Source organism: Eumetopias jubatus, unplaced genomic scaffold, assembly GCF_037043125.1.
Source record: "Eumetopias jubatus isolate StellerSeaLion01/CBP00866 unplaced genomic scaffold, mEumJub1_p1.0 scaffold_1, whole genome shotgun sequence".
In the NCBI taxonomy this organism is placed as follows: domain Eukaryota; kingdom Metazoa; phylum Chordata; class Mammalia; order Carnivora; family Otariidae; genus Eumetopias; species Eumetopias jubatus.
The window spans coordinates 12590498-12615417 of record NW_028274807.1 but is presented as its reverse complement, the minus strand read 5'-3'; the positions used below and the strand labels follow the sequence as shown (position 1 = coordinate 12615417).

Sequence of the window (24920 nt, the reverse complement as noted above, 5' to 3'; positions counted from 1 at the left end):
TTTATCAAGTTAAGGAAGTTTCCCTTTATTCCTAGTTTGTTAAGAGTTTTGTCAGGAATGAATTTTGGATTTTGTTAAATGCTTTTTCTGCATCTATTGATACACTCATGTGATTATTCCTTAGCCTGTTGATAAACAGAGCATATCAATTGATTTTTGAGGGTTGGACAGGCTTTACATAGCTAGGATAAATCTCACTTGGTCATGGTCTATAATTCTTTTGATACATGGTTGGATTTGTTTTGCTAATATTCTGTTGAGAATTTGTACTTCTATATTCATGAGAGTTATTGGTCTGTGGTTTTCTTTTCTTGTATTGTCTTTATCTAGTTTTGGTATTAGGGTAATGCTGGCCTCACAGAACGAGTTAGGAAGTATTCCCTCTACTTCACTTATCTGAAAGAGATTATAGGAAATTGTCATTTCTTTAAATATTTGGTAAAATCCACAGTGAAACCATCTGGGCCTGGTGCTTTCTTTTTGGAAGATTATCAATTGTTGATTCAGTTTCTTTAATAGATATAGAATGATTTCAACTATCTATTTCTCCTTGTCTGATTTTGGAGATTGTGTCTTTCAAAAAATTGGTCCATTTCATCAAAGTTATCAGATGCATGGGCACAACAAATTATTCATACTATTCCTGTATTAACCTTTTAATATCCATTAGATTAGTAGTGATGGCCCCTCTCTCATTTCCAATAGTAGTAATTAGTGTCTCATCCCTTTTTTTCTTGGTTAGTCTGGCTAGAAGTTTATCAGTTTCATTTATCTTTTCAAAGAGCCAGCTTTGGTTTTGTTGATTTTCTCTACTGATTTCCTATTTTCAGTTTCACTGATCTCTGTCCTAATATTTATTAATCTTTTTCTTCTACTTGCTTAAGCTTATATTGCTCTTCTTTCTCTAGTTTCCTAAGGTGGAAGTTTAAATTATAGATTTGATAACATTCATATATATATATATATATATATACACATATACATATACATATATATATATATATTTAATGTTATAAATTTTCCTCTAAGCCTGCTTGCAGTGCTTCTCACAAATTTTGGTAAGTTGCATTTTCACTTTCATTTAGCTAAAATGTTTTTTAATGTCCCCTAAGGCTTCTTCCTTGGCCCATGTATTATTTAGAAGTGTGTTGTTTAATCTCCAAATATTTGAAGATTTCCTGCAATCTTTCTATTACTGATTTCTAGTTTAATTTCATTGTGACCTGACAGCATACACTGTGTGATTTCTATTTTTTCAAGTTTGTTAAGGTGTGTTTTATGGCCCATAATGTGGTCTATTTTGGCAAATGTTCCATGTGAGATAAAGAATAATGTATATTCTGCTGTTGTTGGATGAAATACTCTATCAATGGCAATTAGATCCAGTTGATTGGTGGTGTTGGTCAGCTCAGCTATATCCTTACTGATTCTCTGACTGCTGGATCTGTCAATTACTGATAAAGGGGTATTGAAGCCTCTATAATCATGGATTTGTCTATTTCTTCTTGCAATTCTATCAAATTTTGGCTCACATATTTTGACACTTTGTTGTTAGGCATTCACACCTTAAGGACTGTTATATTTTCTTGGAGAATTGATCCCTTTATCATCAGGTAATGCCCTCTTTATCCCTGATAATTTTCTTTGTTCAGAAATCTACTTGTCTGATCCAAATGGCCAACAGACACATGAAAAGGTACTCAACATCACTCGGCATCAGGGAAATAAAATCAAAACTTCAATGAGATACCACCTCACACCAGTCAGAATGGCTAAAATTAACAAGTCAGGAAATGACAGATGTTGGTGAGGATGTGGAGAAAGGAGAACCCTCCTACACTGTTGGTGGGAATGCAAGCTGGTGCAGCCACTCTGGAAAACAGTATGGAGGTTCCTCAAAAAGTTGAAAATAGAGCTATCCTACGACCCAGCAATTGCACTACTGGGTATTTACCCCAAAGATACAAATGTAGTGATCCAAAGCGGCACATGCACCCCAATGTTTATAGCAGCAATGTCCACAATAGCCAAACTATGCAAAGAGCCTAGATGTCCATCAACAGATGAATGGATAAAGAAGATGTGGTATATATATATATGATGGAATATTATGCAGCCATCAAAAAAATGAAATCTTACCACTTGCAACAACATGGCTGGAACTAGAGGGTATTATGCTAAACGAAATAAGTCAATCAGAGAAAGATAAGTATCATATGATCTCACTGATATGAAGATTGAGAGAAACAAGACAGAGGATCATAGGGGAAGGGAGGGAAAAATGAAACAAGATGAAACCAGAGAGGGAGACAAATCATAAGAGACTCTTAATCATAGGAAACATGGGGTGGCTGGGTGATGGACACTGGGGAGGGTATGTACTATGGTGGGCACTATGAATTGTGTAAGACTGATGAATCACAGACCTGTACCCCTGAAACAAATAATACATTATATATTAATAAAAAATACACATATTTAAAAAAAAAGAAATCTACTAGTCTGAAACTGACACAGCTACTCCAGCTTTCCTTTGATTAATGTTAGCCTGTCATATATTTCTCCAACCCTTTACATTTAATCTATCTGTGTCTTATATTTAAAGGAGATTTCTTATAAACAATATGTAGTTGGGTCTTACTTTTTAATCCACTCTGTCAGTCTCTGTCTCTTAACTGGCATATTTAGACCATTCACACTTAAGGTTATTATTCATATAGTTGGATCAAGGTCTACCATATTTGTAATGGCTTTCAATTCATTGCACCTGTTCTTTGTTTCTTTTTTTAATCTTCTACTCTTCTGCCTTCTCTAGTTTTACTTGAGTGTCATATAATTCCATTTTCTTTCCTTGGTTAGTATATCAATTATACTTCTTTTAAATATTATCTTCAGTAATTGCCCTAGAGTTTTCAATATATATTTACAACTAATCTAAATCCACTTTCAGATAACACTATACAACTTCATGAGTAATGCAGGTACCTTTCCACAATATATTCCCAATTCCTCCCTCCCATCCCTTATAACCTTACCATTATATATTTCATTTATCCATAAGCTCTAATCACCCAATACAATGCTGCTATTATTATTTTGAACAGTAATCTATTAGATCAATTTAAAATAAGGAAAATAAAATATTTTATCTTACTTTTATTTATTCCTTCTCTAACACTCTTCCAATTCCCACATAAGAAAAGTTTCCAATCTATATTAATTTTCTTTTCTTTCTGAAGAACTTCTTTTAACATTCCTTGCAAGGCAGGTATATTGTGACAAAATCCATCCATTTTTGTTTGCCTGAGAAAGTATTTCTCCTTTATTGTTTGAAGGATGATTTTGCTGGATATAGAATTTTAGGTTACTGGGTTTTGGTTTCTTTCTTTTTTTTTTTTTTTTTTTTTACATCACTGTCTTCTTGCTTGAAGTTTCTGAAGTGAAATAAGATGAAATTCTTATCCTTGCTCCTCTATAAGGTAAGATGTTTCATTCTTCTGGATTCTTTCAAGGTTTTCTTTTTGTCTTTGACTTACTCTGGTTTGAATATGTCAAGGTGTAGATCTTTTGGTATTTATTTTTACTATTCTCTGTGCTTCCCGGATCTATGGTTTGGTGTCTCTCATTAATTTTAGAAAATTCTCAGCCATTATTATTTCAAATATTTATTCTGCTCCTTTCTCTCTTTCCTAACTTTCTGATAGTCCTACTACGTATATGCTATGCTTTTGTAATTGTCCCACAGTTCTCAGATACCCTTTTTCGTTTGGGAGGTTTCTAACGACATATTTTCACACTCACTGGTTCTTTCCTTGGCTGTGTCCAGTCTACTGATGAGTCCATCAAAAGCATTCTTCATTTCTGTTACGGTGCATTGTTTTGTTTTGTTTTGGTTAAATTTCTAGCATTTCCCTTTGATTCTTTCTTAGAATTTTTGTCTTTCTACTTACATTACTCATCTGTTCTTTCTTGTTGTCCATGTCTCCATTAGAACCTGAGAAGTTATGTTTCCTCCTGAACACCAACCCATTCTGACACCAACTGGTGTTTTAGAAGTCAATTCGATTCTGACACTGACTACCCAGAATCAGCATCAGACTTCACAGGTTTAAAGCTCAGTCCTGCAAGACCACCCTCACTTCAGATACCAGCCACAAGTATTGGGTCCCCAGTTTACCCACAATTCTCTCTGACTTGGCTTCAAAGTCAGGGGTTGCCATGACCACCCCCTCAGGTTTGATCATTTGCTAAAATGACTCACAGAACACACCAAAGTGCCTTTGTTACTATTACTGGCTTATTATAAAGGATACAACTCAGGAACAGGCAAAGAGAAGAGATGCATAGGGCAAGGTATGGGAGGGGGGTGCCCAGACCTTCCATGTCCTCGGTAAGTGGTTCACCCTTCCAGTTCCTCGATGTGTTTGCCAACCCAGAAGCTCTCCAAAACCTGTCACTGATGGGCTTCTGTGGGGGTTTCATCATGTAGGAATGATTGATTATTAACTCAATCTCCAGCCCTTCTCCCTTCCCCAGAGGTTGGTGGGAGAGTTGAAAGTTCCAGACTTCATTTATTACAAGGCGTGGTCTTTCTGGTGATCCATCCTGAAACTACCTATGGCCTCCAAGTGTCACTTCACTGGAACAAACACCTTCTTCGCACCCCTACCACTCAGGAAATTACAAGGGATTTAGGAGCTCGGCATCAGAAACTAAAGACAAAGACCAAGTATCTTTCTATGATAATACAGAACCCTTACTATATTAATCACACTGCTTTTAAATTCCTAGTCTCATCATTCCCAATCCTCTGCCACATCTTAGCCTTGTTCTCAAGCTTACTTTGCTTCTTCAGATAGTGTTTTTTCCTGCCTTTTAGCATGCCTCATACTTTTCACTGAAAGCTGGACATGATGTATCAGGTAACAGGAGCTGAGCTAAATAATCCTTTAGTGTGAGATGCTATGTTTACCTGGCCAAGAAGCTGTGTTTAATGTTTGCTGTACCTGTAGGTGCTAGAGGCTTTGATTTCATCTAGTGTCCTCATTTTTGTTTCCCCTGTGGTTTTTGGGTTTCCCTAGAAACTCCCTCTTAAATAGAATTGTAATCTACTGTTATCATCCTAGAGTCCTGTGGTTGTGGTGTTAAGATACCGTGAAGGGGAAACATCCTATAATCTTATGATTAAATCTCAGGGCTTGTTTTTCTTTCTGATGGGCCTGAGACTGCACTGTGACCTTCAGAGGAGTTTCTTGGAATCCTCACCCCCTTATTTTCTCTCCTCTTGTGGTAGACAGGAAGGCTCGAAGGGGCTGAGCTGTCTCATTAGCTTTGAGCTGGATCAGATTGGGCTCTGGTAGAATGACTGATTCCCCTTGAAGGCAGGCTTTTGTACGGAACATTCTGGGTGTATTTCAAAATGGTTTCTCCCTCCCTCCCAAACAGGAGGGGAATTTCATGTTCACCAGGAGAAGCCCAGCGGAGCACCTGGTGGCAAAGATCAAGAAAGCGGGAGAACCCCACTAAGACTAGGCTCCGAGGAGTTTTTAACTCTCGAGTTAGGCCATACTCAGCCTTCAGCAGTGAGTCAAATGCAGTTTAAGTTTTCCCAAGTTGTCGGAGATTTTCGCTCCCTGTACACTGATCCTCTACATCTATCTGTCTCTCCAGTTTTCCCACTACAGTTTGCCCTGTGACCTCCATTCACTGATGGATCTAAGAAGAGATTTTCAGTCGGTTCAGATTTTTTCTTGTGAGACATGGAGTGACAATTTCTAAGCTCCTTACATCGTGAAACAGACTGTGTTTATTTTTTAAAACCTTTTCCCTCATCATATGAGTAAAAATATTTACTTAGAAATTTGGAAAGTAAAAAAGAAGAAAATAAAAATCAGCTCTAATAGCCTCGTCTGCAATTAATCATTGCTATCATTTTGATATATTTCTATTTGTTGTATTTCCATTTGCATGTATGTTTATGTTCATAGTTTTATTTATTTATATACAAGGATGCATAAAGTGCCTGGAGTTTTGTATCGACTTTCCCCCACTGTCAGGGACTATTTCTGCAGCTTCTCTGAAACTGCTACTGAAAATATTTTGAAAATGTCCTCTTTTCCAGCTACAAGAAGTATGAAGCATCCTCCCCCCTTTTCCTCAGAGGCCAGAAGGCTGACAGTGAGATTGAATGCTCAATGAGAATAATTTAGGGGATTAGTGTATTTTTCTTCTCTTTCAAAAGGATTTTTAACATTTCCATATTAGTAGCTTTAATGTTTAAAATACACACACATTTTGGAAATTGACAGAATATAAACAACAAATAAACAAAATAATGAGGACTATCTATCTTCCCCCTATACCTACCCTGAACACGTAGATCAGTGGGGGACTGGGGAAATAGGAACACGGAGGGAAAGACCCACAGATAAGGAGGAGGGAAGTGAACTGACAGTATTTGCGAAGGCCTGCTCGAATCTGGAACTATACCAAGCCTTTACAATCCAATGGTGGCTATTTTTATCCCTGTTTTATTGATTTGAGAATTAGGATCAGAGCGTTTTATAGAACTCGTAAGTGGGGGAGCCAGGAGAAAATCCATTCGCTCATTCATTCATTCTTTCTTTCATTCTTTCATTCATTCATTCACTCATTCATTCCTTCATCGCATTTTAGAGTGCATGAAAGGTACTCGGCGTGGTTCCAAATGCCACGCGCTGTTCTAGCCCCTGAGGATCCCGCAGTAAACAAAAAGCCCAAACCCCTGGTCCCTTCCCCTACTCGGGAGGGGAGGGTGCGGTGGGAGTGGTGAGAGCCGACTCGATCAACGTCAGTAGAGGAACCAGTCGGTGCTCCGCCCCCGGCCCGCGCCCTAGGTTTCCACCAGCCTCCCGAGGCCGGCGCTCGGTGAGCTCCTCCGCATCGTACCCTGCAGCCATCCGGCGGGAAGGAAGTCCCGCGGCTCGACCCCGGTGTCCTCGCCCGCCCCCGGGCCCTCGGCCCGCTCCACCCACCCGCGCCCGCCGCCAAAGCCGCCGGGGCCGCCGGCAGCGCGCATCCGAGTGGCTGGCGCCGGGGCCGGAGGCGGAGAGGCGGCGGGCGGCGGCCCCGAGGCTGGCACCCCTGCGGGGAGCGGCGAGGCGATCCTGCCGAGGTAAAGAGGCTGGCGGGGGCGGGGGGTGGGGACCGCTGGTGCGCCTGACTTCTTGGCAAACGCCGCTTCCCGAAATCCCCGGCGGACTGCCGGCCTCCCGCGGACTCCGCCTCCGCCCGCGCAGCTACTTCCCCGCGGGGCCCCCGCCCCCTCCATTCCCTCCGCCCCCCACACCCTCCTCCCTATTCCCAGCCCCGGCCGCCGGGCGGGTCGACCCGGGCGTCCCCCGCTGTCCCCCATTGCTGCGCTCCTCGCCGCCGCCAGGAGCTCTCTGTCTTTGCACCCCGTTCCCACCAAGGATGCGTGGGACACCCGGGCACTGGCGGCTGCGACATGTGAGCCGTTGTGAAGTGTGAGGGTCAAAAGCCTCAAGATCCACTCGGCCTTGCAAAACTGGGTTACCCTCTCGGGCCTCGGGGTCGGGGTCCGCGGCGCGCCCTCCAAGAGAACACTTGGAGTTCCACCAGCCTTTGTGGCTGTGCCGAGAGGGTCCCCGCGGGGCGGCGAGGGCTGGGGTGTCCGGCGTCCTTCCAGACCCCTCGCTTGGAAGCTGGGGTGGGGGGAGGGAGAGGAGACAGGAGCAGCCCTGCCCCGGGGCTGTGGCATAAGGGGAACCCGGTGCCAGTCGATGCTGGAGTTTGGACCGGGAGAAATCAGCCGGTTAAAGCATCAACACACTTAGGTAGTTAGCGACGGCTTTATTGAGCAACCCTCGGAATCCCGGCTCATTTTTTCTTATTTATTTATTTATTTATTAGATTTTATTTACCCATTTGACGAGAGAGAGAGAACAAGCAGGGGGAGCGGCTGGCAGAGGGCGAAGGAGAAGCAGGCTCCCTAGGGAGCAGGGAACCGGATTCGGGGCTCGATCCCAGGAATCTGGGATCATGACCTGAGCCCAAGGCAGACGTTGAGCCACCCAGGCGCCGCTCATTTTTTTCTTTTAATATTTGTTTGATTTCCTTGCTTTTGTTTGGGAAGAAGTCTAGAAGCTAGTATAACAGGCCAGAGGGGTCAGATCTGAGCCAGTTTGAGCAGGGAGGTGCAGAGCAGGCCCAGGGAACCTGGAGTCCGGCCATGCTCCCCAGGTATCCTACTGAGCCTGGGGGCTGAGATAACTCAGGCCGTTCCCTGTCCCACACCTTGGCAAGGTTTCTAAGTACCCTCCCCTCCTCTCAACTTGCTGTTCAGATTTGGGGAACAAAGCGGTGGAAGCAGAGGCCACACCGAAATGAGCCCTAAAGAAAACATCTTTTAAACTCTCCTAGCTGTATGGGCTTCGTTGATAAGGTTTGACCAGTTTGTTCCAGGAAACGGCTTGATCTTTCAAGTTCTATAGTTCACAAGCTGGCTTAACATTGTTTTAAAACGCCAAAAATCTTCGTGGCTCTTTTATTCTTACCCGCATTTCCTCTAAAGTTCCTCATGTGTTTATTTAAAAGTTAAAGAAAATCTCCCTGAAATTTGGTTCCTGTGATTTGACAAATGGTAATTTGTCTAAAAAAAAAAAAAAAAAAAATTAGAGGGACGCCTGGGTGGCTCCGTAGGTTAAGCGTCTGCCTTCAGCTCAGGTCATGATCCCAGCGTCCTGGGATGGAGCCCCGCATCGGGCTCCTTGCTCAGTGGGGGGCCTGCTTCTCCCTCTCCCTCTGCCTGCTGTTCACCCTGCTTGTGCTCTCTCTCTCTCTCTCTCTGACAAATAAATAAAATCTTAAAAAAAAATTAGAATCACAACCCCAGAGATAGTCTTAGAGGTGACACTTTTATTAAAATATATATTTCATCCCTCCCACTTGCATACAGAGCCAGATTAACTCATTTTCCTGTTATATTTATAAACCTTCAAGCTACGGAAGAATCAATAGCATTTATCTTTTTTGACTATCAGTCATCGTATGTCACCAAAACTAAAATGCCAAGATGCACTTTTATTTTATGTAGCCAAGTAAGAAAAACACACATTCTGGTTTCAGAGATGTTGGGATGTAAGAAAAAAATGTGCATTTTATAATCTGTAAAATGTAATCTGAGCAGAAGCGGAGCCTGACAGTATTTTCCCTGAGGACTCTTCATTCCTTTCAAGAGTGAAACTGGTTGGTATGCAATTCGAGAAGAATAAAGGAAAACTAGTTAGTTGAGAGAGCTAGTGGGCTGGAGTAAGAGTCCTGAGAAGTTGAGAGAAGAGGAAAAAAGTTACAGAGTAGTTGAGAGCCACTGAACATTTTCTCCAGAGCGGGCAGGAAAATGAGGACACTTAGTTTCCCCATAAGTCCAAGTACATGGGAGAGAGAATCGTAAGCATTGTTCTTCTTCTTGTTGTTTTAATTATGAGGGTTTTTTTTTTTTATATATATAGTTAAAACCTGGGGCACCTGGGTGGCTCTGTGGGTTGAGCATCTAACTCTTGGTTTCGGGTCGGGCCCTGATCTCAGGATTGTGGGATCGAGCCCCGAGTGGGGCTCCGAGCTCAGCACAGAGTCTGCTTGGGATTCTCTCTCTCTTCCTCTCCCTCGCCCCCTCCCTCTCTCTCAAATAAATAACATCTTTAAATATATTTAAAATTTGAGTGTACCCCCCCACCAGAAACCATACTGGTGAGTCAACAACAATCTTCAAAAGGCTCCTTAATAAACAGGACCTTGGCATACTTGACTTTCTCCTTCTCTGACAAAGGGGCAGTGGTCAGAGGCCATGAGATGGGGAAAGTCAGCTGGGTGAGTGGGAGCAGAGCCAGCCAGTGCCAGAATCGGGAGAACCAGCCAGAGGCCCGGTGGTTGACCCTCCCTCACCTCTCCACCGGAGGCAGGGAACAACACCTTCCAGGAGAAAGCAGGGCCCGGGTATCCGACATCTGGCTCCCTCCAGCCCAGAGCCAGTCCTTCAGGCTCGGGAAACTGCCCAGTCTTTACCGAACAAACTGGAATCAGATGTGGAAGTTAAGGAGGCAAGGACGTTAAGATTTCACTCCACTGTATCACAGTAACAGATGACAGAGTCATCCAAGTACCAACAAGGTGACCAGAAGTAGTTGGGGGGGGGGGGTTGTGGAGGGAGGGGGAAAGGAAGAGAAAACAAACAACATAGCTTGCAAGGAGTCTTACTAAAAAAATAATATGACTCCTGGGTTAGGAGAAAATTTCTTCCAATAGCCTTATATCCTACAACTTGATAAAAATATGAGTTCCATAGAATAAACTCAAAGACGAGACTGTTTTAAAGTGGGATAGAACAGGAGATTGCAGACTTTAGGGGGTAAATTGAGCACCATGGGAACATAATCACAGAAGTCAGAGTAAGAATAGATGCTGCTGAAAGTAAAAGCATTTTTAGTAGAGAAAAGGTTTGATTCAAGCCAGTGAATGCAAATGAAAAGAAAGGTCAAGTTAATTAGGAAGAATCTGATGTGGAAGATAAACAAAGCACAAGACCAAGCATTAGAATAATTGGGATCCCTGAGATACTGAAACCAACAAATGGGACAGAAAATGCACGTAAAGGTAAGAGAAAAGAAGTTTTCTTGAAATGAAGAAAAAAATGGTCTCTAGGCCAAAAGAAAACTTTCCAGGAAATTGCCACCTTCCAGGAAATTTTCCTATGGGAATGCTCAGCAGCAAGATACCTAAAACAATTTAAAATAATTTTTAAAAGGAAAGAATTATTTAGGAATCCAAGAAGAAAAAGTAAACAAAAAAGGAGCAAACCAAATCAAGCTGGCCTCCAACTCTCTGGTGCTTAAATGCCAGAGTATGGGGGTGCTGAGAAGTGTTCTCAGTGGAGGACACTGTCCCCAGGAGGGCATTTTATCCAGCTAAGATGTCATTCCAGGTAAGTTCAATTGGCAGGCCTTCTCAAATATGAAAGAGCCAAGGGAATTCAAGACCCAATGAGCCCTCTTTGGGGGAAAACTGCTGGATTAGAAAAATCCAGCAAATTAGCAAATTAAGAGAGAAATGAAAACAAAGAACCCAAGCGTAGAGAACTCATGCTCGAAAAGATTGTTGGTGACTATTGATCGGAACGTAGAATTAATGCCAGACAGCTTTGGAATTGTAGGTAAAATAAAATGTGATTGTTATATCAATCCAGACACGAAAAACAAGCAAAAAAAAAAAAGAAGGAGGTAGGGAGGAAGATGGGAGGAAAAGGAGAATAAAGTTTTCTAGTTTGAAAGCGTGGATCAATAAATATGGTTTAATAGTAAAAGATGCTGTGAACATATAATCCCCCAACTTCCTAATGTCTTCTTCCGTAACTTTTTTTTTTTTTTAAAAACATTAGTAGGCTATCTTAGGGAAGTTATTCTTTCCTAAAGAGAAAAATAATTCAAGCTGCAACAGTTCCTTCAGTCTTTCCTTCAGGGTTTTTTTTTTCCCCCCAAGTACAGTTAAATTTAGATAGAAATGCTGTCTGTGTGTGTGTGTGTACTTGCGTGCATGTGCATGCATGCACGTGCATAGAAAGATCTCTGGGATCATGTTCACCTGTTAATGATGGAAATATCTGGATGCTGGAATTTGCACTTTTATACATTCTTAATTTTTTTAATGAGCACACAAAAGAAGTGCTACAGAAACAAGAAAGACATTTGAAACATCAACTAGAAACAAACATGCCAAGATATTAACAATGATTGATGCTGGGCAGCAGAAATAAGGATGCTTGTTAGTTTCTTCTTTCTACTTTTTTGTATTTTTTTCCTAATTTCCGGGGGGGGGGGGATTACGTAATTGCTTTTGTGTAGTATTTCTGAATCCAGTCCATTCATTACTCGTTGACGACCAAAGAAAGACCCTTATGTTCCCCACTAGGAGACTGGGAGGCAGGCTCCTTGAGGGCTGTCTGTCTGTCTGTTTAGGAGGAGTTGGAATTCAGGCAAGAATCACTTCACCCCATAGGGTCCAATTGAGCGGGGTCCTGAAAATCAGCCGTGTTGAGGGATCAGAGACAAGGGTCGCTCCAGGAGGAATGGAGAGGAGAGCCAGAGCTGGGTGAGAGGCACCCCGAGCTGGGCGCCCTGTGCAGGGCAGTGGCTCCTGGGAAAACTGGGGAGGCTGAGGACAGCCTTGAATTCAACCCAGGGCACTTGATGCCTTGTTAGATGACAGTGAGCCACAGACTGCGTGGGGCCCGGAGCAAAATAGAAATGCAGAACCCCCATGTTTACAGAGCAAGAGGCACAACTGAGGGCCCTAAACTATAAAGCTTTTTCTTTTCTTCCATTGTCTCTGTCTCTCAACTTGTCACTTTTCGTATTTACCATTTAATGTCGTCCTGAGTAAAAAAAAAAAAAATTTACATTAATAGCAGGAATTTCCCCCATTCTACTTTATATTGTGCAAAACCAGATCTAAGAGCCTTTCATTCACATGGGGGAATCATTGAATTACACAATTGGCATCTCAGGGAACATTTGGAGAGGGTACCTCAAACTATCCAGAAGAGACAAACACAGGCCAAACTCAGGAAGGAAAAGGGGGTTCCCCAGGCCCACAGCCCCAGAAACATTCCCTTATGCCCAGGTGTATGGTAGGGGCCAGTGCAGCTCCCGGCAGGTACCCAATGCCACTGCGCCCCTTGCAACTCTGGGCGCATGTGCCCTGGGGCCTGAGGGATGCTAGGATCCCCCTCCCGCTAGCCAACCTGCACCCCAGTTTGGGCTGGGCTCTGGGGAAGTCCAGCCCTGAATCCCTCCTGCCCAAGGACCTGTTATCTCAACCCACTGCATACTAGCAATGTCTAAAGGTCTTTAAACCTCTGCCCTTGGACATGCTAGGTACCTGGATCAAGGCTGACCTAGATGCCCACCCCCACCAGTCCAGCTAGCTGCCCCCCTGGGTGAGGCAGGGCATGGCCAGCCTGGGGGGAAGGGCAGCTGGCCCCCTCCTGTCTAACACACCAGGAGGGCATCCAGGCAACACGATGTGACCCAGCTGCCGCCCCCACACAAAGTTCATCAGGGTAGAGAGAGAGGCCAGACAGGGCCTGGGACCCCATCCTGCAGGGGAGGTGGGGGCGAGACCCAAGTGTGAGCTGAGGCTACCAGCTCACCGTGTGTCCCACTGTCCCATCAGACTTCACTAACAAAACACAAATTCAAAGATAAAATTATTAAGAATTTCAGGACAGCCACGGGAGAGCAGCAAAGCGAGTATGGATCCCTTCTGCCTGCGAGACCCAGGACGGGGGAGGTGGGGGAGGAGCGAAGCCAGCCCTGGCTGGCTAGGAGATGGGAGTGACAATAGCTGTGCTTTAGGAAGGCTGATTGGTAATCAGGGAGAGTTTCCAGGCACTTCATTCAACAATTCCAGGAAGGATGTTGAGACAGGAAATTAGATTTTCCAAACAACCAGGAATCTAGTTACTAGACGTTGGGTTGGAAGTGGGGTATGGGTCATCAGGAACAAAGAAGGAGAGGAGACATCCCCTGGCCCACAGAGGGTGAGGGACTTATAATTGTGTAATTTTGTGTGTGTGTCCGCCGCGGAAGAAACCAAGTGTTCTATAGATGCAGAACAAAGGTGAAGATGTACCACCATCAGGAAAAGACAGAGGGGCGAGGGGCCACAGGGCAGATGGTCAAGTGCAAGGGAGTGTCTCTCCCCACCCCTCCATGTGGAATTCTACACTCTAGATGTGCCCAGCATCTTAGGGAATGCCCACAACCATGCAGGCCCTCTGCTGGGGAGTAATGGTGGTAGACAAGGTCACACGTCACAACGATCTCTATAGATGTTCTAAATGGGCACGGTATAGTGGGGTAAGTTATAGGCAGAGGTGCCTGGACATCTCATGGGTGGTGGAGTCTTCAGCAGGGACAGCAGTTTTAACCTGGAATGTCTTGGATTCCTCCAGGAGAGCACCTTGGGTGGGACCTGTTACCCTGATAATCAAGAGGACTTTCTTAATTTGTGTTGAGCTCGAACTCAAGTCTGCCGCTTTGTGGTCCTTTTTCAGTTTCCACTTGGGGCTTGATGCTGCTACAGTGTTGGGGGGGACAGAACACCCAGAATCGATAGGGCCCAGTTGCTTGTGTGGAGACAAAAGCCCCAAGGCAGAGAAGGAACAAGACCCATTGCGGGGGGTGGGGGGGCTCCATAAAATTCACAAAGAATTTCTCACCATAGAGTGAGGAACGCTTTCGGACTATGACTCAAAATGCAGATGCCAAGAAAGAAAATAACTTTAAATCTGAAAACATACAACTCAGAAACTAATGCATGAATTTTTTTTTTAAGCCAGCATGAGGGACACCTGGGTGGCTCAGTTGGCTAATCGTCTGCCTTCAGCTCGGGTCATGATCCCAGTTTCTTGGGATAAGTCCCATATAGGGCTCCTTGCTCAGTGGGGAGTCTGCTTCTCCCTCTGCCTGCCGCTCCCCCTGTTTGTGTTCTCTGTCTCTGACAAATAAATAAAATCTTAAAAAAAAGAATCAGTTTTCTGATTCATATTAAAAAAATAAAATAAAATAAAAAAATAAAGCCAGCATGAGCAAATCAAAGGGCAGGTTGACAACAGAAGGGGAAAAGATGTGATTTGTATCAAAGACAAAGGGCCACTTTTGCTCATATTTAAAAAGTTCCTGCAAACAAACCAGTAAGAGAAAAAAGCTACACAACTCAGTAGAAAAATGAGCAAAAATACAAACAGTTAAGAAAGGAAATGCAAGTGACTCTTAAATGTATGAAAACGGACACTAACTCAGAATAAGAGAAATATAAATTTGTATTAGTCTGAAGAACATTTTTTATTTATGAATTTGATTTTAAAAAGTCCAAGAGCGGGGCGCCTGGGTGGCTCAGTCGGTTAAGCGTCTGCCTTTGGCTCAGGTCATGATCCCAGGGTCCTGGGATCGAGTTCCGCCTCGGGCTCCCTGCCCAGTGGGGAGTCTGCTTCTCCCTCTCCTTCTGCCCCTCCCCCTGCTCATGCTCTCTCTCAAATAAATAAATTAACAATCTTAAAAAGCATAAAATAAATAAAAATCCAAGAGCTTGATGGCAGCCTTGGTGAGGAGCTTGTGGCGGAAGGAAAAATTCTCACATATCACAGGTGGTCATGCAGCCACCAGGGCAAGAGAGTGGCCATTTCTATTCAAATTACAAGTGCAGAGCCCCTCTGTGTCAGGTGTCTTCCATCTACCCCTCCAGACCCAGCCTCCCCACTGTCACCCCGTACTTTGCTCTGGGATCCTGTCTTGTTAGGGCGCAGCCCCCAGCACCCTGGTCCTATGACTTCTAATCGGGATCAGCCAGTGATGGGCCCCAAGTAAGAGAAGGGAAGAAAGATGGTGAAGGGTATTTACCCTCCCATCCCCTGCCACTTCCCTGCACTATCCTTTTGGGCTCCCACAGGGTTTTCTCTTACCAAATTCCAGCACCTTCCCTTTGCCCAAGCCCAGGATGGTAACAGCCTCCACCGTTATTAGCTCCAGGTACTACCTTCTTCCTTCTTGTTTGCCTACATCCTGCTCACACATTTGTAAATAGTCCCTTGATTAAAGTCTTCCTCAAAATATCCTAATTCAAATATCTTTTTCCTGCTGAGACCGTGAGTGGTATGACTTTTTGCCTGCAATCCTACTTCTGGCAAGTTTTCCTACGCTTAGACTCGCACACGTGCAGAATGGCGCGTGTCCGAGATAATCCACCGCAGAAAAGACTGGAGGCAACTCAGACATCTATCGTGGGGCCTGATTACCTAAATGGTCCTGTGTCCATAGAGTAGACGATGCAACTGCTTTAAAAAAAAAAAAAAAAAACGAAAATTCTCTTGGGTGCTGATGATCTCCCAGATATATATCGTCCAGTAGAAAAAGCAGGAGTAGGGACAGGGAACGTACCTCTGATCTCTTGTGTTAAAAAAGGGGGAGAAATAACATATATTTGGTTTTGCTTGTGCTTAAAGATATTGTGAAGGACTCACCAAAGCATTAATAAAAAGTAGTTTTCTGAAGGAAGCAAGACCCTTTGCTATTTACTTTTGTGTGTTTTTGGAAACAGATAACTCTATCGCCTATTCCAAAGTTAAATTTAAAACCTCTTCCTGGGGGCTCCTGGGTGGCTCAGTTGGTTAAGGTCTGCCTTGGATCCCAGGGTCCTGGGATCGAGCCCCGTGTCCGGCTCCCTGCTCAGTGGGAAGCCTGCTTGTCCCTCTCCCCTCTGCTCGTGCTCTTTCTTGCTATCTCTCTCTCTCTCTCAAACAAATAAATAAAATCTTAAAAATAAGAATAAAATAAATAGGGCGCCTGGGTGGCTCAGTCGGTTAAGCTACTGCCTTCGGCTCAGGTCACGATCCCGGGGTCCCGGGATTGAGTCCCGCCTCGGGCTCCCTGCTCGGCGGGGAGTCGGCTTCTCCCTCTGACCCTCCCCCCCTTCTCATGCTCTCTCTCTCTCATTCTTTCTCTCAAATAAATAAATGAAATCTTTTTAAAAAAATAAAATAAAATAAATAAATAAAACTTCTCCCTGACCAGACAGGGAATTGGTCCCAGGTCTGGCTCCCAGGAGGGCAAAGGAATCCTAGAAGTGGAAACATCCTGCTCCTTTCTTGTTGTCCTGTCTTCGTCCACTTTTATCTTTGTCACTTAATTACATGCCTCAGCATTGGGATCACCTAATACCGATTTCCTTTCAGATGTGAAAGTAAAGAAAAGACTTAATAACCAAGATGCTTTGGAGCCAGAATGCTTCCCCGGTTAGATCACTGAATCTGTTTCTCGTGGGTAAGTGTTACTTTTGTTGGAGCTCTTGTAGGAGCAAGCCAGCCAAGTCGCCATCACCTGGGGTCCTATTGGGGAGTGGCAAATGGATGTCCCTGACTAGGGGCCCAACATCAGCCTGTCCAATGCCAAGAGCCAAATGGAACGTAGATACGAAACCTGCACTGAGGGTCTGGAGTTTCCACCCTACTATTAATTTTAGGAAAACAAACAAACAAGAATGACTCCATAATGATGGAGAGGCACTTTGTGTGCCTCCAAGGCACTTTGAAGAGGAATTTCTCTTAATACCCTCATTCTAATCCAGGGCGGAGCTTCTCACTCTACTCCCCTACTTAGGAAGAGGCCAAACCCCTTACCTCCCACTGCTTCGCCAGACTGAAAAGTTGGCCCTGAACTTTGGTTTCTGGGCTTCATTTATTCTTGACTTTTTTCCTGTAGTCTTATGCCGCTTTTTCTCTACCTTTCTTTTGATTCTATTTCAGCGTCCCTGGGTCATCTGTTCCATAGTTTACCAGTAGGGGATCCATGAGGGGGACACTTCTCCCCTATGCAGGGCTGCCCATGCCTGTAACCCCTCCCTTCCCAAGTCACTGTGACAGCCAGAAAGCAAAGGAGAGTCCCCAGTTCCCATCACCAGCGATTTTCTTCCTACGCCCCCCTTGACAAATGTCTTAACCTTTAAAGTGTATTAACTGACAATATGCGTATTCATGTTCTGAGACTTTTTCCAGACACAGCTAGCTGCTTCTCAGGGCTCTCTCCCAACCCATCAGCCCTGTTATTCACAGCAACCCCCGGATAGATCTCATTTTGGATTCAATCAAGTTGAAACCCATGGACCATGTGCTGATGATACCCACATCAATCCTCCAAGAACCATTTGCTTGAGCTTTTTTTTTTTTTTTTTTTTTAGCACAAGGAAGTCTCAATCCAACGTTAAGATGTGTACAAAAGAATGCCAGACTCAGAGTGAGAATTACAAATTGAGGCTGGAGAGAGTATTTTTGCTTGTCTAATATATTTTTCTTCTTCCTAGTGTGTATCAGCCTTGTGTTTGGTGTGGTATCTTCGTTGCCTGGTAAGAGATTTTCTTGGCTTGACTGAATTTTGTGGAAGGGCCAGAGTACTGGGGCGACCGTTCAGAAGTCTAAAATGTGGGGAATTTGATTTCTGATCCCAGATGTGTTGCCAATTTTGTTTGAATCCTTTTTCTTAGATTTTCTCAAATACTCTCTTTTTTTCCCCTCTGTCAAAGGAGCGAAATTTAGCCAAATTTGCACATTTGTCTCTCAAAACTCTTGTAAGAAATTAATACCAAAAAGAAAAAAGAGAAGAAAACACTAGAAGTCATTTTAAAACTCTTTAAAAGAATATTCAGTTTCAGACCCCTTAATAGAAGAATGAGGAGGCACAGACTGTCAAACAGAAAGCGATCCAGAAATAATTTCCCCTTAATTTGCATTCTTCCCCGTGCTCTCTGGTACCTGGTGCCAGATAAAGGAAAATACTCTTTTTAAACCAAACATCTTGCCTACACCTATAAATCTGTCCACATAATCTCACTCTGCATTAACTCTATATCCAACCTTGTGATGAGCACAGGGGATGAAGAGTTCGCAGCCGAGAAGCAAAGTCCTAGGTCCAAACCACAGGCAACTTAGAGGATCATAAAAATTGAATTTGAAAAAAAAGAAAGAAAAGACCTGAATTTGAACGGGATTTGACCACTATAGCTTTCGAATCTCACTTGCCGCTGCCTCTTCCCAGCTACATAACATTATCTAACTCTGCTTCTCAGTTTCACGGTCCGTAGAATGGGTCTCTTCCTAGCACTGACTTCAGCATTGTTGCTCAGATTAAGTGCCTGGAAAGGGCCAGTCTTGACATGCATTATCTGTCCTTTCCTTCGGTAACCAGGGAATAAATGCAATGGGAAGTTTAGCAGAGGGAAAGCAGGTGGTGGGCCGAGCCACTTAGGGGACTATAAGAGGAGTTGGAGTTGAGAGAATGAGGTGGACACGGATCCTTTTGATCTGAGGAACCGCTGAGAGTCCATGATAACCACTGAGAGTCCATGAGGGAGCCCAAATCTTGTTTCCACAGTGCTGAGTTCTGGTTCCTAAGCTTGCCTGCCCTAACAATGTGTTGCTCATGAATTAGTTATGTTATTTCATGTCTCGTGTCCACTAGAACCATGTCCTTCCCATGTTCCCAAGACCCTGGGGTTTCTCTGCTGGGCGTGTGGGCTCCAGATCCCAAGGGACCGATTGGACAACCCTGGGTTCCAGATTTCAGTGTTCTTTTTTCTTTCCTGTTTCCTCTAGATTTATCAGATAAATCTTGCACTTTCAAGGTGACATTACGCAATTTCCGGGTCATCTTATCATGGGAATTAAAAAACCATTCGATTGTACCAGATCACTATACATTACAGTACACAGTTATAAGGTTGGTTTGACATTTCATTTTTTTCTTGTTAAATATATTCTATTTCTATTAATTGGGGAGTGGGGAAGGGTCGTGGTCTTCCTTGTGATAGAGCTCCTCTCTTCTCTCCCTCTCTCTCTCTCTGTTCTGAGTTCAGAGCTTTAAAAGTCCAAGTCCACTTTTAATTGAATTGAGTATTTTAACAACCTCAAACTGGTTTTGACAAAGCTTGTATTTATAGTCATTTCTATGGGTCAGAGCTGCAGAAGCAAAATAATTACTATGAATGGTTTTCACAGTTATTTCTCTAACTCAGTCAGTCTGGACATTTAAAGCACAGTTTTTCAAGAAATAAATAAATGAATGAATGAATGCACTGTTTTCTGAGGACAGGAGTCCAAAGATCTGGTGACCATATTGATGTTAGGTTCACTTTTCTTTACTCAGGGAGCCATGTGGCACATCAGAAAGCTGCCTGGCCGAGACCAGGAGAGGCCCAGGTCCACAGTCTGGCTTGATCACTGATCGGCCGTGACCTTGGGGCACAGAGCTCAACTTCTCTGAGCCGAGTGTCCTACTTAGGGGTGCCTGCAAAGATGAATGACATAATGGATGGAACCCTCGATGGCTCACTTCTAAGTTGTTACTTTGATCCAGTTGCCCCTCCAAGTGTTCTTTTGTTTGCTGTTTATTTGGCTAATAGCTGTTACTACCACTGACTGACCCGGTAGAAGACCTCTTGCAAGTTTCTCTGGTGCCTGCCAAAGTCTTAGTTTCTCTCTGTGTTAGGCGGTCCTGTGTACCACCCACTTACCTTTCTGAAGCTCAAGAAATCAGATGTCTGTCTTGTCCCTACATAGCACAGTCTGACTTGGGACTGGACCATGTGATCCTCAGCTGGAGAGAGGGTTTCAGGGAGGATACTCGTGGTTGTTCTGTGGCGTCAGGGAGATCTGGGGCCTCTACCACGAAAGCGTAAGGTTTGCTCATTCATTCATCCAGCAAATATTTACTGAGCACCTACTGCCTGTCGGGTCGAACCATGAACCAAAGTCCTTGACCTCCTGGGGCCTAGAGCAGATATTCTGAAAGTAGGCAGAGATATCAGTAAACAAATAAAGATATAGTGTGGTAGGTGCTGGTAAACAGTGTGCAGAAAAATAAAGACAGACAAGAAGGATTAGGAGAGAAAGGGTGGACACGATGGGGTAAGGTGTATTTCCATTTTAAATAAAGTGGTTAGGGAAGACGACTCGATACAGTGATATTTGGGCAGAGCCATAAAGAAATGAAGAAGCTGGGCATGCAGTTAGTGGATTCTCATCACATAAATGCTGAAGTTTTCCTTTTATCATTTCTTTTCCTTTCAAAGTAGACCAGACCATGTGAAGATTGTGGAGCACTGTTCAAATATCACAGCATCATTTTGTGACCTAACGGATTTGTGGGAGGTCCTGCCCGAGACGTATGCCGTCACAGTTGATGGATTCAGAGGGAACACAGCACTGGTCACGTGTTTCATCGATTTCTTCCTGGCAACACACAGTGAGTGGATCTCTGTTTATCATCTTCAGCAGCAGCAGCAGCAGCAAGTTCATCAGTATTCGCTTTGCCATGAAATAGAAAGGTCTGCAAAGGGTGTCTCAGACTCAGGCCTAGGTGCACCGCCTGACCCTGCCGCTTTCCTAGCTCTGAAGTAGTTACTTTGCTTCTCTGAGCCTCAGTTTTCTTATCCAGAAGGTGGGATGATGATCTGTACTTTGCAGAGGATTCCTCTATGCCTGACTGAGGCAGGTATTCCGGCAGCAATGGCCACTACTTTCTGGTATATTTCAGAAGCTGACAGGAAGTAGATAGTGAGGTCCAGATGGCCTGTATCTGAGCTGTCGCCACTCTCTGGGCCAGTGTTTTCCTTAATACTGCGACCCCTCCCCCGGATCATAACCCAGTAGCTCTTAATCTCTGTCAGTTCCCAGACTCAGAGAAGACCGGAACCCGAGAGTGGGTCTGCCTCTCTCCTCTTTCCCTATGACTGGAGTCAGCTTGCTACGGCACTTGCCTTAACATTCCCGGTGTCAGTGGTCCTCAGCCACACTCCAGCACTTCTTCAGTGTCTTATTGTGCAACCTCTTTCCAAGAGAAAGATTCTATTTCAGCTCCCCGTTAAAGGCTGTGTGGGTGTGCACTCACACGTATGTGCTTAGCAAAGTGATAATGACCGAATCCCACTGTCACAAACAACCTAGATAGGAGAATCACCGGAATTGTGTATATATGTTTGTGTGTGTGTAGAAATGTACATATCTGTGTGTGTATAAAAAAAAGAAAAGAAAGAAAAGCACAACTTCTAGATCATGGTATGCAGACTATTGCAGAAACGATATTAAAGTCAGAAAGATGTCGTTTTTCAAGACTCAAGATGGTAAATATAAAAAATATGTAAATACCCAGGTTTAGGGGACATGCAGTGAGTGTACTGTGGTGAGGTCTTTCTGAAAGCATTTGGTAGTATGTGTTAAAGCCTTAACACCTGCTTGCTCTAATCCAGAATTCCTCATTAAAAATTCATCCTAAAGAACAATCGTGGATAAATGTCATAGTTTAGCTCCTAGAATGTTCATTGATGCAATGATTCTATTCAGAAAAGTTAGAGACAATCTCATGTTCAAAACAGCAAATCAGTTAAATTATGGTACAATCAGTCACTTAGGGGAATAGAATCAACCATGAAAAGTCGTGATGAACATCAGGGGTCAGCCAACTTTCCGTAGAAGGCCAGAGAAGAAATACTTTGGACTTTATGGCCCACACATCATACACTATATCACCTATTCTTCTTTCATTGCTTTGCAACCCTTTTTAAAACTAAAAACCACTCAAAACTGGCAGGCTGTGCAGAAATCCAACCCACAATGGAGATAAATATGCATTAATATGTTTATGAAATGAGTTAGGTGCAATATATACCATGCAAAACTGTGGGTAAGAATGATTTAATTTTAGTTTAGATGGGTGTGTGTGTGTGTGTGTGTGTGTGTGTGTGTATACTAGTTCAGTTTATATACATATGTATACATGTTTACACACACAATAGACAAGACAATTAACCACATTCAGGGACAATTGCGTACTGTGTTTTCGGCTATTTCTACAATGGTTGGGTATTATTGTAATACAAAAAGAAGTCATTTTTACTTTCATGTTTAGAATACAGCCTGAAAATTGGGAAAGACTGACTTCCATCCCAAAACCTGTCCTCCATTTCTCCATTAAGCAAATCACATCACTTTTATTGTTCTCAGTTTTTCACCAATTAAAAAAAAAAAAAATACAACCCATGACTCAACTAGGACCATAGGCGGGTTAAAGAGAATGTAATTGTCAAGAAGTCAGGTTGTGTTACAGCACGGGGAGTGGTATGGTTAGACATTGGGATTTGTTTCTGATTTTGTTTTCTAAACAGTATCTTTAGAACCACCAGGGTTTGATATTGTTGACTTTATGGACCACATTAACGTCAATGTGAATTTCCCACCTGTCATTCCCAAGATACTACGTGGAGAAGTATTACAGTTTTACTTATCACTCATCATCGAAGAACAGTCTGGGGGGATTGTCAAGAAGGTAAGTGGTGAAAACAGTTCTGAGTTGGCCATGAATATATCTGACTCTTTTCTTTTAAAAAAAAGACATTTGTAATGACTAGAACAATTAAGGCTAAAGGGTCTGAGGCAATGGGGTCTGACTTTAGGGAAGAAGTCTCCATAGTTCTCTCATTGTGGAGATAGGTTGACTTAGCCTAGCAGTGTGGTCTTCTTTCCAAGAATAAGTCACATGCACAACATCAGGGGACACACAGGAAAGAGAAAGGAGTGTGGTGTAGACCCAAGAGGACAGGCTCATTTCAGCACACACTAGGGCAGAATTCCAAATGGTAAAGTGAGTGCAAGTAGACTCTGCCGTGAGAGCAGCTTGCATGGGCGTAGCCCTTTGCCAAGTATAAACCCTTGCCCGTAATACCAGCCTGCAAGTTATCAGGGGCAGGGGCTTTTCAGGCAGAGGGCACCAGAAGTCAGAGGTCCTGAGGCAGGAGTGGACCCAGTGGATTTGAGAAACAGCAGGGAGCCGGAATGGAGTGACCAAGACAGGAAAAAGAAGGAGGTGAGGTCAGGGAGGCAGTGGGGCCCGGATCTTGTGGGGCTTTGTGAGTCTATGTCTTTGGAGTGTCACGAAGCTACTGAAGGATGCGAGGCTTTACCAGGGCATCCTGCCTGGTGTATTGAGAAGAGATCATAGGAGCCACATTGGAGAGAGGGAGGAGAGAGGTGGGAGACCAGTTAAGAGGCTATTATGATGGCAATTACTCAGTAGGAAGTAACAAATCGTGTAATATAATATCCACTTGGATTATAATCAACACCCTAATCCTTTGATTAGGAAAAGGGTACAAAAATAACAGAGGGAAGAAACAAGCTTATGTAGCTCGGAGACTGTATCAAGTTTCTTTAAATTCATAATCCAGTCACATCTAATTTATATTCAACCCATGAGCTACTAACTCTGTTTGAGATTGTTATTTCTAAAATAAGAGCAGTATGCTTATTAAGATATTGACAACACTATAAGGGGGAAATGGTGGTTAATGAGCATTTTCTTCATTAAAGAAAAATGGTCTTTGGACTAAATTAGATCAAAAAAAAAAAGAAGAAGAAGAGGCTACTGGTGGAATCCAGGTGACAGCTGGTGGTGACTTGGGCCCTTGGCAGTAATGAGAAGTGGTCAAATTCTACATATGTCTTGCAAGTGGAGCCGACAGTATTTTTGGATGGATTGGACGTGCAGCGTGGTGAACAAAGAGACAAGAGCATCTGGATAGATGCTCTTCCATTCATTAAAATGGGGTAGATTACAGACGGAGGGGATGGATGGTTGAATCTCAGTAGCTTAGATTTGGATATGTCAAATCTGAGGTGCGCACAAGGCATCCAGGAGGAGATATTGAGCAGGAGTTAAAGTCTCCAAGTCTGGAGTCCAGGGGAGAGCGTCTAGCTGGAGAAATGTCCGGGGGAGTCATCGGCTTCTTTGAGTATATTGATACCTTGAGGAGAGATGAGATCACCTGGAAGCGGAGATGCAGAGAGAAGATGTTCAAAGTCAGAGCCCCAGAGGACTCAAAATGTAGAGATCTAGCAAATGAGGAAACAGCAAAAGAGACTGGGAAGGAGCAACCAACAGCTCTAGGAGGAGAAGTAGGTGAGAGTGATAGCCTAGTAGCTGAAAAGAAAGTTCCAGAAGGAGAAAGTGATCTACTGGGTCTAATGCTATAAATGGAACATGTTAGACATGGACGGTGGATTGATGATTGGACTTAGCAACATGGAAGTCCTGGTGACCCTGCTAAGAGGGATTTCGATGGACTGTTGGGGTGAGGATCTGGTAGGAATAGATTCCAGAAAGAGAAGGAAGCGAGAAATTGGAGACAGTGAAGGAAGCTAATTAATTCTTCTCAGGAGTTTTTCTATAAAGAGAAGGAGAGATACTCTGTGGTGGAAAGTGGGGTCAATGAGGGACACTTTAAAGTGGAAGAAGTTACAGCACGTTCATGTGCAGATGGAATGTTCC

The 24920-nt window shown here is 43.6% G+C and overlaps 1 protein-coding gene across 3 annotated transcripts in view; it reads left to right on the top strand.

The window, feature by feature from the left end:
- Positions 1-6866: 6866 nt before the first annotated feature.
- IFNAR2 (interferon alpha and beta receptor subunit 2) overlaps positions 6867-24920 on the top strand; it is a 55304-nt gene continuing 37250 nt past the window's right edge. The window contains exons 1-6 of one of the 3 annotated variants that reach the window (XM_028114204.2): positions 6867-7153; positions 16784-16871; positions 17908-17949; positions 19196-19319; positions 20674-20843; positions 22762-22922. In XM_028114204.2, coding sequence (XP_027970005.1) covers positions 16817-16871; positions 17908-17949; positions 19196-19319; positions 20674-20843; positions 22762-22922 — 552 coding nt within the window. In that variant the 5' untranslated portion in view covers positions 6867-7153; positions 16784-16816. Of the gene's footprint in view, positions 7154-16783; positions 16872-17907; positions 17950-19195; positions 19320-20670; positions 20844-22761; positions 22923-24920 lie in introns of all 3 variants that reach the window. The other 2 variants (XM_028114203.2, XM_088024052.1) reach the window with 2 other exon arrangements.